The sequence below is a fragment of the Aquarana catesbeiana genome, linkage group LG09 (genome assembly GCF_042186555.1).
Source record: "Aquarana catesbeiana isolate 2022-GZ linkage group LG09, ASM4218655v1, whole genome shotgun sequence".
In the NCBI taxonomy this organism is placed as follows: domain Eukaryota; kingdom Metazoa; phylum Chordata; class Amphibia; order Anura; family Ranidae; genus Aquarana; species Aquarana catesbeiana.
In genome coordinates this window covers 150,558,462-150,574,613 of record NC_133332.1, presented here as the reverse complement: position 1 = coordinate 150,574,613, position 16,152 = coordinate 150,558,462, and the positions used below count along the sequence as shown (strand labels likewise).

Below are 16,152 nucleotides of genomic sequence, written 5' to 3'. Positions count from 1 at the left end.
CAAACTTAAAAGAAATACAAAAAAAGACAATAATTCTAAGTCTCTGCTGCCAAACAAATGCAATGACCCTGACCGCATTATGGTAATATACGGCCCGGTTAGGTCTCCAACCCCCATACATAATGATGCAAGCACTGGGAAGTCATGATTAAGGTCCACTTCAAAAGGATCATTGGCTCCTTACAAATCTAACACACCAGGATGAATATCCTTATTCTAGAAAATGAGAGTTATTTTGAGTACAGATTAATACAATTTAGATAAAATGTCTGGAAATAGAGAGCCTTAGGCTGGTGTTAAAGTTTTAAGAATTGAACCTCATGTCTGTTCTATATAATGCTCACATTCCTTGGGTAATAAAGTTTTCTTGTTCAATACAAAAGCAGAGGGAATTTTGGGAAATGTAGTTTCTGCTGATCCCATTCTTAGCCCGCAGATGGCTCTGCAGCGGCAGCCCGTCTCTTCCGGCTATAGCGTGTTCAGGGTAAATTGCTCCATATAGTGTTACAGTGTTAGAGCAGAAGTTTTATAAACTTGTGTACAAACACATAATAATCCTATCGAGCGGGACAGACGCGGCAGGTCATGCAGCTCGGCTGTCTGTCTTTCCGGCAACCCTATGCTGGTTTGCTTTTGAACGGGGTGAAAACTGTGGAAACGCGCTGGCGCCCTCTGCTGGCCGATCATCAGAACAACACTCTAGCCATACACATAGCAGTGAAGGACTGGGATGGCCAGGACTGGAGGGACATTCTGCAGGACAGACTGGGGATGCCCACTGCTCGTGTGCAGCAACTCTTAGATAAAGGGGAGCAGTTTGGCAGGGGAGTCATTGCTGGTATGTATTCCGGTTTTATTTGAACTGCTACCTGATTATCCTTTTTGTACTCCTAATACAAATAGAACCTGTAGGGTAAAGTCTTGCAAGAGTAAAGATGGGTGGAAAAAAAATTACCACTGGAGAAAAAAAAATCTGTTTTGCTTCCAGGTCATGTGACTTAAAGCCTAGGCATTGGAGTGACAGCTGTTTGCATACAGCCGCCTGTACAGATAAGTGACAGGCTGCGCTTGTGCTGGTGTGAGAGCATATCCAAGTGTCTGTATGTAGACAGGGACAGATGATTATCCCTGGAATAAACATTCTGCTCAGATGTGCAATGACACGCATAGAGCTGCAGGCTGTCATTGATTTGTGCAGAACGCTGTATGCAAACATCTGTCACTCCTAGCTGCATAAACCTATGCCTTCTTCATACTGTACAGCCCTCCGCGCCCATGAGAATGAGGCCCCAGCCATATCCAGGGATCTGCGGATCGAAATAAGGGAAATGGAAAAATACAACAATAAAAAGCTGACACAGATTTTAGCATTCTGCTACTTAGGTTTAACCACCTCCAATCCAGGTCATTTCTGACATTTCTTTTATACATGTAAAAATCTGCATTTTGTTACACATATATACACAGAGGCCCTGGAGAATAAAATGGTTGTTGTTGCAATTTGTTATGTTGCACGATATTTGTGCAGCAGGTTATCGAACGGAAATTTTCAGGAGACAATACATTTGAATTATATTTAGTGCACACAAACATAATATAATACCCAATTTTTTGGTAAAATATAAAATATTATGTTACGCCAAGTAAATAGATATCTAACAATGTTGTGCTTTAAAATTGCATACGCAATTTTTTATGACAACTAAAAATCTCCATAAGTGATGCTTTAAAAGACAGGGGTGCATTAATTAATTTATTTTTTGCTTTATTATTTATTTTATTTAAATGTATTTGTTTTACAATGCACCTCTTGTTTTTATTTTTTTTATTAAAAAATGGGCCATGACAGGTGTTTTTTATGGAGAGATCTTGAGTGTATTGGACCCCATATCTTTCCTCTGCCCTCCAAAGCATCTGATCAAACTGAAATCAGTTTGATCGGGTGCTTTACAAGCTGGTAATGGCTTGTAAACAAACAAACTGTAAGTGACAAAATCCTTGTCGCTTTCAGTTTCTGATGTCACAGTGGGTTAGGAACAATGGAAGTTCTTCTCACTCTGTGTAGTGAATCCGGTGTGGCTGGTTTCATCTATATTGCCCCCCCCCCCCAGCAGGACAAAAGAGCCTGGTAAAAGGGGTGGTGGGAGGGGGACCACCTTCTGCTGCCTGTAAAAGTAATGACATGGCTGAGCCACTCGGATCACTTTTACATGAAAGCCCATCAACTGCTCTAAAAAGTGATACCACCACCACCATCATGGCTGCAGCTATGATCGTAATATCACCATTCCCGTCCGAGGAAGTATTTGTACATATGGCAGACAGGAAGAGGTTAAAAGAGCATTATTACTTATGTCTGTATCAGTAATTATTATTATATAGGATTTATATAGCGCCAACAGTTTGCGCAGTGCTTTACAATATAAAGGGTGACAATACACCAACAGTACAATTCACAACAAGAGGATTAGAGGGGCCCTGCCCCTGCAAGCTTACAATCTAAAAGGGAGGGCATGAGCTCATGCTTGTTCAGACACAAAGTCAAACCCATCAGATCTACCCTGCTGGGAAGCTGTCAAATTCGATAGCCAATCATAGTTGGCATAGGCATTCCCCATGCCGCAGACACATTTATACACACCCCTTGCCTATGTGCACATGTGGGGCGAGAAATACCTCCATCGCCTATGATTGGCTGTCGGCTTTGACAGCTTCCCAGTGAGACAACTCAGGCAGGTTCGCACTCCTATCCAAATATGCCTGAGCTCATCCTTCGTCAATGCTGCGGTTAGTGCGGTTCACCCCTAATTCCTGCCCCGTGAACAACCTTTTTACCAGACAGGAAGTGAGGAAATCTCTCCAACACAACCTTCGATTGCAGTAAAACCTGACAGGAGTTCTAATCTTTTCACACTCTATCTAAAATAAAAAAATAAAAATGTTTTGACTACTACACTTTGAGAGGATCAGCTGCTTTCCTGAAGAACTTTCCTTCCAGCAGAGATTACATGATCAAATGCCTAATCTTCTGGTCACATTAGTAGAGCAGGGAGCCAATAGCAACATTTTCTCCAGGATTGGGATTTTAGTCCAATTTCTTTTTTCTCATTCCCAGCAATATAGAAACATACTGTAGCTTTCTGCATGGAAAACTCTATATATACTCAACCAATGAATAGTGGGCACAATAAAGCGCCCGCATCATGGGATTGTGGTCGCCAAAAAAGAAAATTAATTATAAAGTTTTTTAATTTGAAAAAAAAAAAAAAATCTAAAAAAAAAAAAAAAAAGAGGGGGCGGGCTGGTCACGAGGCAAGGAGCGGGAAAAACGTTTTTTCCTCAGACTGAGAGGCTATATAAGCCTCTGCATGACAGACCCGCTCACACTTGCCCTGAGGCGGCTTAAGCTTGAGCTCCGCTGCGCTAACTTGGCTGGCTTGGGCTGTCTCTGGGCATGAAGTCCCTAGTAAGAAGAGTCCTTGAAAGGGCTGAAGCGGAAGGAGGTGACGAATGGCTCCAGCGGTGTTTAGCTCTCTCAGAAACGGACACTCCTGTGGGTAATGTAGCGGAACAGCGAGCTATGGAGCCGCTCTGTGAATCTCGGACAGCTGCCTCTGACTCAGCACAGCGCTCACAGGCTCACAGCATTCAGCGGAGCTTACCCTCACATCGTTCTTTTTTAGAAACAGCAGCGGTGAGTGAAGATAGAATTGTGGCTATAACTGAGCAAGCGGAGTCAGTGCAAGGGGTTAGAAGAAGCAACAGGCGGGGGAAAAGAAGTAGGAGAGTTTTATCCCCTTCTCCAAGCCTCAATAGCCGAGGCAGGGGCAGAACACACATCATCCACACCACTCAGGGAAACTCAGCCCAGGAATGAAGCAGCTTTGCCTAGTTTAACAGATGTTTCTCCGGACTCTCCCCCTGCAAGCCTGGCTTTACCTACAATACAGGAGTCGCCACAGTATGCTGGTAGTCAGTCCAGGCAGATACCTCAGTCAAATGTGGCATCACTTGCATCCAGGCCAGCCAGGCTGGATGCTGTGAGAGCCCCTCTGTCTCTTTCCTCCCTTACAGGTGATATTAGTCAAGCAGCGCCAGGTATACAAATTCCAGTCAGATGCAGTCATTCTGAATACAGTCCAGTCGGTAAATTTCTCAAAAGGAATTAATTAACCAATTACTAGTTTCATTAAATAAATTTAATGAGCATATATTTACTAATAATCCTACATCTGTGCCCACAAATTTATCTCCTTCTCCAGTAGGGCTGCAACTAACGATTATTTTCATAATCGATTAGTTGGCCGATTATTGTTTGGATTAATCGATTAATCGGTTAATAAACTTAAAAAAAGTGTGGTGTATAATTTACGGTAGTTAATACGTAAAGTTTTAAAATAAAGGCAATTTATTCTTAAATATCTCTATGCAGTGGTAAATATAAATATAAATAACCAACTATATGGTTAGAGAGCAAAATATCTAATCCACTCAGAGAATAACAGACAGAAGAGATTGTATATACTATTAGAGGTGATATAATGTATATACTATTAGAAGAGAGATACTGTATATGCTATTAGAGGATATATACTGTACATACTATTAAAGGGTGAATCTGGTAAATATCATCAGACTCAGATATCAAATTTTTTTTATTTTAAAAACAATGTCAAACTTAAAAAAAAAGTAATTTTAACGAAATAGAAATAGAAATAGAAAACTTCTTGGTGAAAGGAATTTTCAAACAGTGTATGTGGTTTTCGTTCAGAAATTAAATTCATTTTAAAAACAGAATGTTAAAAACAAGTGAAAATTTCAAACATTCTTTCATTCAGCGAATGTACAAAGATTTTTTTGTCTCTATATTCTTGTCTGAAAATTGATCGGTGTGGCCAGCATAAGGCTCGGTTCACACCTATGCAGTTTGCTTTTGATCTGTTTATGCAGTGTTTTTTGCTGTGCTTTTTGATTTTTGCACATGTGATTTTGCTGCGATTTGCGTTTTTTTGCTTTTTTTTTTTTGGCCAATTTGTTGTTGGGCAATTAAAAAACACAAATTGCTGCAAAATTGCATTACATGCTTTTCTGCAGCTTCTCCATTGAAGTATATTGAACCAAAAAAAGCACAATTTTGCATTAAACAAAAGTCCCTGACCCTTTCCAAATAAGCAGCGCCTGAAAAAAGCATAGATGTGAATGTGTCCCATAGGAAACCATGTAAATGAACTGTAGGGCGTTTCTGCAAAAAACACATAGATGTGAACCAGGTCTAAGACGTTTATTAACATAATGGGGTAAAAAAAAACTAAAATTAGCCCTTTATAGTACAAAAAAGCAGATAATCACTACTGTAAGGGGCGAATTTTTGGATTTATTATCTTTATTACCTATTGCGAAAGATTTCATAAAAACGGATAAAAGATCTGAGGATAGTATGGAGGATAGACGCCGTCCTGTTTCTAGATCCTTTTTTAATTGGCTGCAGGCATTTTGTATATTCTCTGCAATAATGGGGAAGAAGCATCCAGAGAAATGTACTGGGCTTTTTCAACATTTGGAACATATTCTGGAAGCTTATAAAAGTTTTGGTGGTTTGGGATGGTTTAGTTATGATGAATCTTTCCGTCCAAAAATTGCAATATATCATAATTTAAAATGGGGTAACAAAGATGTGGGGCTATGGATAAACTTAATTATCCCACAGAAGCCCATATATACAAGACCACAGCCCTAGTCAAACTTGACCTCAAATGCGTTAGCATCAGTTTATAAAAAAGGAACATGTTACGCATTTAATGAAAATCAATGCAAATGGTTGAATTCATGTCGTTATCGTCATGAATGTTCTTTTTGTTTTGGTAGCCACCCAGTCTCAAGATGTTCTAAAAGAACATCTAGCAATCAAGTCCTCAGGGATCATACAAAAGGCCTGCACGCCTGTGAGGCTAGTCGAAATGCATCCATGGTTAATGTTATACCTGGACAAGGTGAAAGCTCAATTACTAATTGAAGGTTTTTCAACAGGTTTTAAACTCCCTATTTTACAGGTCCAGGCTGTCATTTATCAAAAAATTTAAAATCAGTTTCCCTCCATACTGAAATAGTTAGGGATAAATTAATAAAAGAAATTGCAGCCAATAGGATTGCTGGCCCCTTTATCTCACCACCGTTTATTAATTTTCGAGTTTCCCGTTAGGTTTAGTACCTAAAAAAGAGCCGAATTCCTACAGGCTCATTCACCATCTATCGTTTCCTGTGGGTCAATCTCTAAATGACGAAATTGATCCATTATCGACTTCGGTCAAGTATGCTACGTTCGATGATGCTATCCAAATTATTCAAAAGTTTGGTCGGGGTGCTTTATTAGCAAAAGCAGACATCCAATCAGCTTTTAGATTATTGCCCATTGCCCCGGAATCTTACAATTCACTGGGTTTTTGTTTGGAAGGTTATTTTTTCTGTGATAAATGCCTTCCAATGGGCTGCTCATTGTCCTGCTATTATTTCGAAGTTTTTGCTTCTTTTCTTCAGTGGGTACTACAATTTGAATCTGGTCATACTGGAATTATTCATTATCTACATGACTTCCTGTTCATTGGCCCACCAAATTCTTTAATATGCACCTTAGTCCTCAGGTTATTTTTCCTTTTAACAAAACACTTCAACATTAGCAATTGAAAAAAATACTTTTCCATCTCCAATCATTGAATGTTTAGGCATTAAGATTGATACGCACTTATTCCAGTTTGAATTACCTGCTCAAAAAATGTATAGGTTACAATCCTTCATTTCATTCTTCCTGCGCAGAAAAAAGATCTTATTAAATATTTCTAGAAGGATATCTTTGGCTATGTCAGGCTTCAAATCCCCTTTTTCCCACATTAGGTTGACTTGTGCTCTTAAAGAGGATTTACTGGTACGGTCCCAATTTCTACAAGAATTTAATGGCAGATCTTTTTTCCAGGAAGACTTTGTTTTCGCAGCAGATTTAGAATTATTCACAGACGCTGCTGGTTCTCAAGGTTTTGCTGCGATTTTTCGTTTCACATTGGTGTTCGGGCTCATGGCCCCCCCTTTGGATTGCTAACAAATTTACAAAGAACATAGTTTTGCTGGAACTCTTTCCAGTTTTAGTTGCTTTGGAAATTTGGGGTGATCAGCTAGCTAACAAAAGAATTATTATCAATACAGATAATAGAGGTGTATTATTTGCTTTAAACTGCCTTTCTTCAAAATCTGTATTAGTCAAAAAACTCTTGCGTTATTTAGTTCTATTATGCTTAAAATTAAACATTTGGAATAAGGCGAAACATATACCAGGCAATCTTAATGTCATCGCTGATGCCTTATCTCGATTCCAGATGGCTCGCTTCAGACAGCTATTACCTCATGCAGATCTGGTTGGGCACCATTGCCCAAGTTATCTTTGGGATTTAATTTAAATCCAGTAATTCAGGTAATAAAGCATTTGATCGCTCCTAAAACATGGACTGATTATTCAGTTGCATGGGAAAGGTGGCTGAATTTCAATAAAGAATTGGGCTCTACGGGTCTACCGCCTTCTGAGAGTTTAATTTTAGCATTTCTGTGTTCATTAATTCAATCGGAATTTTCCTTTTAACCACATTAATAAAATATTAGCTGGAGTCTCTTTTTTTCTTGAAGCTGAATAATTTTCCAGCTTGTAACAGTTTCTTTTCTGTTAGACAAGCTTTAAAGGATTTACGGAAGAAAAACTTGACTCCAGATAGGCGCAGGCCAATTACTGTGGAATTATTATCAAAGCTGTGTTTGGCTACTCCTTTTGTTTGCATCTCAGAGTATGAGGCTATATTATTTCATGCTGCTTTTGTTTTGATGTTTTTTGCTTTTTGGCTTTTCGTATATCTGAGATGTTACCAAATAACAAACACAGTTTAGAAGGTTTGTTTTTATCAGAAGTGTCTTTTTCGGAAGATAAGGTCCTTGTTTTTGTCAGAAAATCCAAAACGGATAGATCAGGTAAAGGTCAATGGCTCAATCTATTTGCTTTTGGGGACTCCATCCCCTGTCCTTTATTAATTAAAAAAAAATACCTTGCTGTCAGACCAGTTTCAGGTCAGCAATTTTTTGTTCATTATGATTCCTCTCCTATGTCAAAATTTTCAGTTTTCAGCAGTATTAAGAAGTTGTTTTTCTTATTTAGGCCTTTCGCTTTTTAAATTTTCTACTCATTCTTTCAGAATTGGAGCTGCTACAGAAGCTGCAAGATTGGGTTTGAGTGATGAGGTCATTATGAGATTGGGTAGATGGGAGTCTAGTAGATTTAACATTTACATCCGACCTAACTTGTCTCTTTGATTCTAGGTGCCAAATCTTGCATATGGATATTTGGCCATTCATACATTTATTGGGCTCATAAGAGAGCCTCACAGCGTTGTTATGGTTCCAACCTATCTTTACCTTCCGATTTAAGAGTAATGTTTCCAAATACTTGTGTTGTTTTCTCTGAGATGGTCTCTCGCTTACATTGGTTGTACTCTAAGGACAACAGACCATTGGAAAAGATAAGACGGAGAATTAATCATTCAATTGAAAAATTTTTACCATCAATTGGGGGGATTACCTTCCGTCACATAGATTTGGAAGGAGGTTTTCCCAGTCTTTACAGACAAGATGGCGTACATCTTTCAGATGTTGGTCTTGACATTTTCAAATTAGGTCTTCAAAATTGCATCGAACAATTGTTTTCAAAACCCGGCTGGTGGGGACTTGGTTTTATTTAAATGATTTATTTATAGCTCGAGTCCTATGACTGAGCGAGTTAGAATTGGTTTGAATTTGAAAGAATATTTATTGATATTTCATTATTTATTTGAATAAAGTTATTTGTTTTAATTCTAACACCAATAAAGGTGCTGCGGCCATTTTCAACACCAACCTGTTGTAGTGTACTTATTTATGAATATACAGTGTGACCTACAATCCCATGTATTTGTTCTCCTCTTCTATAAACAGGTCTTATTGACATCGGAGATACCTGGCAATGTACAGATGATGTGCCCACTGAAGACACCCTGGAACTTGAAAAAAAAGCTCTGCTGATTGGCCTACAAGGGAAATACCTGACTGCTGTTTCCAACCCCAGGTGGTTATTGGAACCAATTCCAGCGAGAGGCGGCAAAGACATTTGGACAGTGACCATCCCCTATCATTTAATACCTTCATAACTGGATGACATTACAGCTTGCAGGTGCTGAAAAAAAACATTTCCACTTTTGTGCTGTATAATTTTGTTGTATTCCAAATGTAAATGAAACATGGACTAAGTGTACTTCACAAACCTTTGGCAAGTAAACAGTTAAATGATGAGGTTGTTCACTAGACTGCCTTTAGACACATACACCAGATACCAGAAAACGAATCGGTAGATTCTTGCGGCTGAGGTGACAGGTGTATGCGAATAGCAGCGGCGCTGTTCGTATATATCTGCACACAAAGCTTTTATCTGCATCCAGAGATGCTCATCTATCCCTAACCACAGACAACGGCTTGGTGTGCAGATACATATGAACAGCGGTGTTGATTCCTGAAGCTGGAATCCGGAGTGTGTGTATATAATCACGCGTGTGAAGGGTGCCTTATGTTAGAACTAAACCCAAGCACTAACTTCTCATAAAAGCGTTCTGGCTATTTTGGCCTCTTTCCCCCAACCTAATCCAATCCCTCATCCTTCTTCACAGAAGCATACCTCAATCCAGCCCAAAGCCTCCAGTTTTTATTTCCATTATTGCAAGTCTTCTTGCCTGTGTATTGCAGTTTCATAGACCTTTATAACTCAGTATTCCAAGGTCAGAGATGGAGGTAAACAAGCCCCAAAAGGAGTCTATGGGAGTTGTAAAGCATAGACACAGCTAGAACACTAAAGACTTGTGGTGCTGAATGTAAACAAACACCAAAGGCCATGGCCACTGGATCAAGGTAAGTATGTATCTGTGGAGGGCAAGGGGAAAAGAGCACTTATCCTTTATGTCTGGAACTTTCATTAAAGTAGAATTCTATGGTAAACCTAACTAATCTTAAAATGCCCCCCCCCCCCCCCCCCCTCCTAACTCGTCTGAATATGCTCCCTCCCCCCTCCTAATATCTATGCTGACTAACCTGTTAAAGAATGATGTATATACTTATCTATTTTCAGGTGGCTCTGGTCCGGTTACATGATCCAGCTCCCCTGTTTCAGTCAGCAGCAACTGTAGGGGAGAGGAGGGAGCTCAAACATTGGATGGGCCACAGTAGTCTATGGGTGACGTCATAGCTCCAGACTTTACTAGCTGTTGTTGAGCACTCTTTTCTCTGCAGCCACCGCTGGCTGACCAGGGGATCATAAATATATGTGTATGATATATATTTATATCTATATCTATACATATATATATATATATATATATATATATATATATATATATATATATAAAAATCTATCCTTCTTACACAGGTTAGTCAGCATAGGTTTTAAGAAGGGAGAAGGAGCATTTTAAGACTAGTTAGGTTTATCCTGGAATTCTACTTTAAAGAATTACTGGAAATCCTGCCATGTCCTTATTCACCACTTCCTGTTATGGGGTGATAGTTATCTCCCAGTTTCCTTGTCACATGCACCTATGGTGAAGATAATAATTAGCTGTAATGACACACTTTGTGCAGGAATGGTCCACTTTCTGGGTGCAAGTTCAGAGCAATTATGGTCATCCACTGCTGAAGTGCAAACAGCATGTGGCTGAAAGAGACTTGAGGAGATTGGCAGCATGGGATGAAAAAAAAAAGGCAATTTCTCATAATATAAGGGGCATTAGCAAACTAAATGTCATCCAGTTAGTATTTATATCTATTTGCCTAACTCCAGCAAAAACTTTTTTAGTTCTGGAAATCAGTAAAATTTTATAACCTCTGTTACAGTTTATATCAGACCTTTTACCAACTTTTTAACTTTATTTCCTTCTTTGCCTCTATTTCTTAATCACTTATTTTGTTGCCATTGGTGGGAATTTCCCTTAATTTCCAGTTTATTTTTCCAATAATAGACATGTAGTAAAGAGATGGTTCCCATATTTAAAAGATTAAAAAACTTGCCAGATGTCCTAACAGTTCACTGCTTTATTAAAATGTTTTGGTGTTTAGATGAATGCATGTATCAAGTTATAAGTGAAAAGATATCTAACAACATCTTGGTTTGCTTTATCAGAATGAACCCTTACAGGTTAATCAGATTACAAAACTGGCAGTTTCTGTTATAAAACATTTCCTGTGTAAGAAACCCTTTCTGATAAGCACATATTTATTGCTTAACTGTTAAAAAAAGGCTTAAAATGCGTGAAACACATTAATAGACAATAAGACAGATTCCTTACCAGTACTGAAACTTAAAGTATGGGACTTTTAGTACTCACGTCAACCTTTGTTCATTAAGGGCCAGTTCTAAAGTGATGTTATAGTTGTATCTTAAATGCATGAAAGTATGTGTAGCACTAGTACATCTAACTGACAAAATCACATAATCATACAATTCAGTGAATAAACAGATTTGTGCAAACATAAAAAAAAAAAAAGTTCCCAGTTTTTAAAGTAAAATGTCTGTGCCGTATCATCCACTTGCTCAGTAACCACTTTATCTCCAACACCTGGTGCTCTGATAATAGTTCTGCTCACTTTGGTACGGACCCCTAACTGAAACAGCGTAAAAAAAATAAATAATAGGATTTTTATAACAGCTTACCTGTAAAATCCTTTTCTTTTGAGGTACATCACGGGACACAGAGTCTCAGTAATTACTGATGGTTTATATAGGGTATCACTAGGTGATTGGACACTGGCACACTGTTCAATCCCCTTACTGGGAGTACCTCAGTTTTGTAGCAAAGCAATATAAGTGTATTAGAAGATGGGAGGGACCTCTGTGTCCTGCGATGTACCTCCACTTTTTCTTTCTTGTACTTCACGGGACACAGAGTCTAGTAATTACTGATGGGATGTCCCAGAGCAATGCTATCTGAGGGGAGGGGAACAACAAGTAGGGTGTAATCAGACCTGAGGACCTTGTACTGCTGCCAGCAGCACACTGCGCCCAAAGGCGATATCCTCATGCCTTCTCATATCCACCTGATAAAATCTGGTGAATGTATGGACTGAAGACCAGGTTGCGGCCTTGCAGATTTGAGCCATAGAGGCCTGGTGATGCACTGCCCACAAAGTACTAATAGCCCTTGTGGAGTCATCCTTGATTTGAAAAGGTGGAACTTTCTGCTTCAAACCATAAGCTTGAACAATAACTTGTCAAATCCATTTAGCAATGGCAGATTTCGACGCTGCCTGTCCTCTATTAGGACCTTCTGGCAACACAAACAAAACATCAGTTTTGCGAATCTGAGCAGTCGCTTCCACATCCAAAGAATGTAGTGACCTTTCTTCCGTAGAACAGGTATCTGGAAAAAAGGAAGGCAGAACAATATCTTGGTTTAGATGAAAACCTGAAACCACCTTCGGTAGAAAGCTAGGATGAGGGCGCAATACCACTCTATCCCTGTGCATGATTAAATATGGCTCTTTACAGGAAAGAGCTGCTAATTCGGATACTCTTCTAGCAGAAGAAATGGCTACCAGAAAAATTAACTTCCTTGTCAACAGGACCAAGGGAATTTGACGTATTGGTTCAAAAGGCTGCTTCTGTAAATCTAACAGAACCAAATTCAAGTCCCAGGGGTTTAGAGGCGCCTTAACCGGAGGATTAAGGTGCGTTACCCCCTGTATAAAGAACAGGACCAAAGAATGCGAAGCAAGCGGATGTGGAAACAATACTGACAAGGCCGAGACCTGGCCCTTGATGGTACTCAAGGCCAGGTTCATTTCTAACCCCATTTGCAGAAAGTCAAGGATTCTACCTATGACATATTTTCTGGGATACCAACCCCTGGATTCACACCAGGAGACATATGCTTTCCCTGGAATAGCAGGTCTGGACGCGACGGTAGGGTCCACGGGGAACCTACCTCCATTTTTACTATTTCTGCATACCAAGCTCTTCTGGGCTATGCTGGAGCCACCAGAAGTACCGACTTCTTTTCCTGCCTGATCCTGCAAAGAAGTTGTGGTAGTAGCAGAATAGGAGGGAATGCATAAATCAGAGAGAACAGATGCCACGGAGTCACCAATGCATCTGTCCAGCATGCAAGAGGATCCCTTGTTCTTGACACAAAGTTGTCGACCTTGTTGAACCTGGACGCAAAGAGATCTACATCCAGAACCCCCCATCTTTGGCATATGGCCAAGAAGATGTTGGGGTGAAGAGACCATTCCCCTGGGACTAACTGCCGGCGACTTAAGTAGTCCGCCTGCCAGTTCTCTACCCCCCGGAATGAAGATTGCCGATATGCACGGCACATGCTTTTTTGCCCAGATTAAGATCTGGTTTACTTCTCCCTGAGTCGCACGACTCCTGGTGCCTCCTTGGTGATTGATATAAGCCACTGCTGTGGCATTGCCAGACTGGATCCTGACAGGACAACCCTGTAACCTGAGCGTCCAGGCCTTTAGGGCTAGATATGCCGCATGGATCTCCAGAATGTTGATGGGCAAGGTCCTCGCTGTCTTGGACCATCTCCCCTGGACAGTCGACTGTTCCAGAACTGCTCCCCAACCCGAAAGACTGCTACGTGTGAGCCGAGGCTCCAATTCTCGGAACAAGCATGGAGGGGAGGCTGGGGCAGAGGAGAGAGGAGGGCAGGTGGATGGGAAGTTGCCGTAATGGCAGCGGGCGGTGCGGTATACTACCACTTCTCTGTGCCTTAAACCTAAGCTGTGGGGGGAGAATAAAGAAAAAAAAACCCCTTCCCACATCCTACCTGGAGTAAGGCTTGGAGGAGCGTACAGTATGGACACCAAGACAGACAGATCAGGCATGAAAAGGTAAGTGCTCTTGACAGCCCCCGGTGGCGACTTTAGGCATAGCATACATTTACTTAAAGGAGAAACCTACTGGAATTCGAAAAATTTTTAAGGAGTCTCCCTTACCTTATCCAGCTGCAGGGTCTGTGTGACAGACCCGATCTTCACCTCTCACGGTGGGCTCAGTTTAGAAAAAACCTTCAGAAACTGGGGCCCCCTTCGTAAAGGGGGATCTGCAGTTCTGGGCCTGTAAAGCACCCCGCCAGGAATATGGCTGAAAAAAACAAAATACTGGATCCCGGGGTCCAGCTCTCTAAAAAAAGGGAAGCGTTACAGGTAAAACCTTGTTTCTTCGGACACGAGGCCCGGGTACCATCCAACTCAGCCTGGAAAAGACACCTTGAATGGATCTGGTTGCATGGCTTGCCCCAGTGAGGATATTCCAGCAGAGCTCAGCACAGCACATCTTTACTCGTGACCAGCACCTAAGACACTGGCGAAAAAACTGAGGTACTCCCAGTAAGGGGAGGGGTTATATAGAGGGTTGAACTTCCTGTCTAGGGTGTGCCAGTGTCCAATCACCTAGTAATACCCTATATAACCCATCAGTAATTACTGAGACTGTGTCCCGTGATGTACAAGAAAAAAAAAAAAATCGCATTATCTGTTGTAACCAGAAGATGGCGCCACCACCTTGCCTAGGGTCGGCAGTAATAAAAGTTGCCTCATCAGTAAGACCCCTTTTACACAATAAGCCCGCTCAGATCCACCTGTCCGTTTTTCAGGCGGATCCCATTGGGCCACCCATTGACTCCTATGGGCAGGCGGATGTCAGCGGAGATGTGTCCGCTGACACCCGTCTTCCATTCAATCAGCTCAAAACAGACGTATGGCGATACGTTCGGCATCCGTCTTGGCAGGTTGGATCTGATGAAAACAGACATGCTGTCCAATCTCCCCATAGAAATCAGTGGGGCACTGACAGGTCCCTCCCTGCTCAGTGAGCAGAGAGGGACCTGTCATCCGCCAGCTCAGCGGAGCAATCTCCCGCTGAACTGGCAGACTCTGCTGCGAGGATCCGCCCTGTGTGAAAGGGGCCTAAATCTTCATGTGAGCCTCAATAAGCCAAATCTAGCGCTATGTGTAGAAGTTAAAAAAAAAAAGACACCTAATAAAATGAATAAAGTGCATGAGTTTACGTAGTGACGTCACCCCGCTCAGACGAGGAAGCGAGCAGCGGGTGTTGTGTGTTTGTGGATGCCTGCAGCCCAACCTGATCTACAGGATATACAACCCAGCTGATGTCTTTTATCTGATATTCACTAAAATAATTTGTTTATGTGAGTAGTTTTTTTTTGCATTGTATTAAATAAAATCCACTTGTAATATATACAGCATTAATTGATCCATTTTACCGGCACCAGATGACGAATACCAACAGTGTATAGTCAGCAGCTGTTGAAACTTATTGTGGTTTACATGTTGGCTATGAGCGAGTCATTTTTGCATCCCAAATGGGCACGTGAGCAGAACGATCGCAGCTGATTCAGAATGACTGAAGGCCAAGGTAATTCTGCACATGTCCTGCCATATGAATGACTCATTCAATGCCACTGGCTACACATTGGTGATCGTATGTTGGCCCTGAGGTGGGGGGCGCCAGAGCTGAAAGTCACCGTTCGGAAAGGCCCAAGGACAGTTCGGCTGACCTCGGCAAACCTCAGAAAGGCTCGTGAAGAGAGTCTTGCCGAGGTCCGCCGAAGTGTCCCTCAGGCCTTTTTCGAAGCTCTTCGGCGCCCCCCGCCTCTGGCCGCATGCGGTATTGCATCCCATTCAAGTCAATGCGGAACTAATTATTTTCGTTTCCATTGAATTCAATGGGAAAACTCGCTTTGATGTGCGAGTACATTGGATTACGAGCATACTCCTGGAACGGATTATGCTCATAATCCGAGGTTCCACTGTACTAATAAGCATACAATATGCTCAGACAAACAAGAATTGAACCTGAATTATTATGGGATTCTGATCTGACATGTTGGAAAGAGATTCAGAAACCGCTTCCACTGAAAGCATGTGAATGGGATGCAGGGACAGTTTAGCCCGCATTCACATTGGGTATGTGTTCATCATAGTTTGTATATGTTAATCCAAAGAGCATGTCAAGCCAAAAGTTTTTTTGTTTTGGATAGCGTAGAGGTTTCTGCTATCCAGGACTCTGCTAGAGGGATT

At 41.1% G+C, this 16,152-nt stretch overlaps 1 protein-coding gene across 1 annotated transcript; it reads left to right on the top strand.

The window, feature by feature from the left end:
- The first annotated feature begins 402 nt into the window (after positions 1 to 402).
- On the top strand, positions 403 to 11,124 carry LOC141108062 (protein EOLA1-like). The gene is made up of 2 exons (XM_073599272.1): positions 403 to 838; positions 9,001 to 11,124. Exons 1-2 carry the CDS (start codon positions 586 to 588, stop codon positions 9,210 to 9,212), a joined length of 465 nt encoding a protein of 154 aa, XP_073455373.1. The 5' UTR covers positions 403 to 585; the 3' UTR covers positions 9,213 to 11,124.
- The last annotated feature ends 5,028 nt before the right edge of the window (positions 11,125 to 16,152 follow it).

Coding starts and splice junctions, on each gene's coding strand:
- LOC141108062 (XM_073599272.1), top strand. CDS start 586: ATGCAGCTCGGCTGTCTGTCTTTCCGGCAACCCTATGCTGGTTTGCTT. Junction 839..9,000: donor TGGCAGGGGAGTCATTGCTG/GTATGTATTCCG, acceptor TTCTATAAACAG/GTCTTATTGACATCGGAGAT.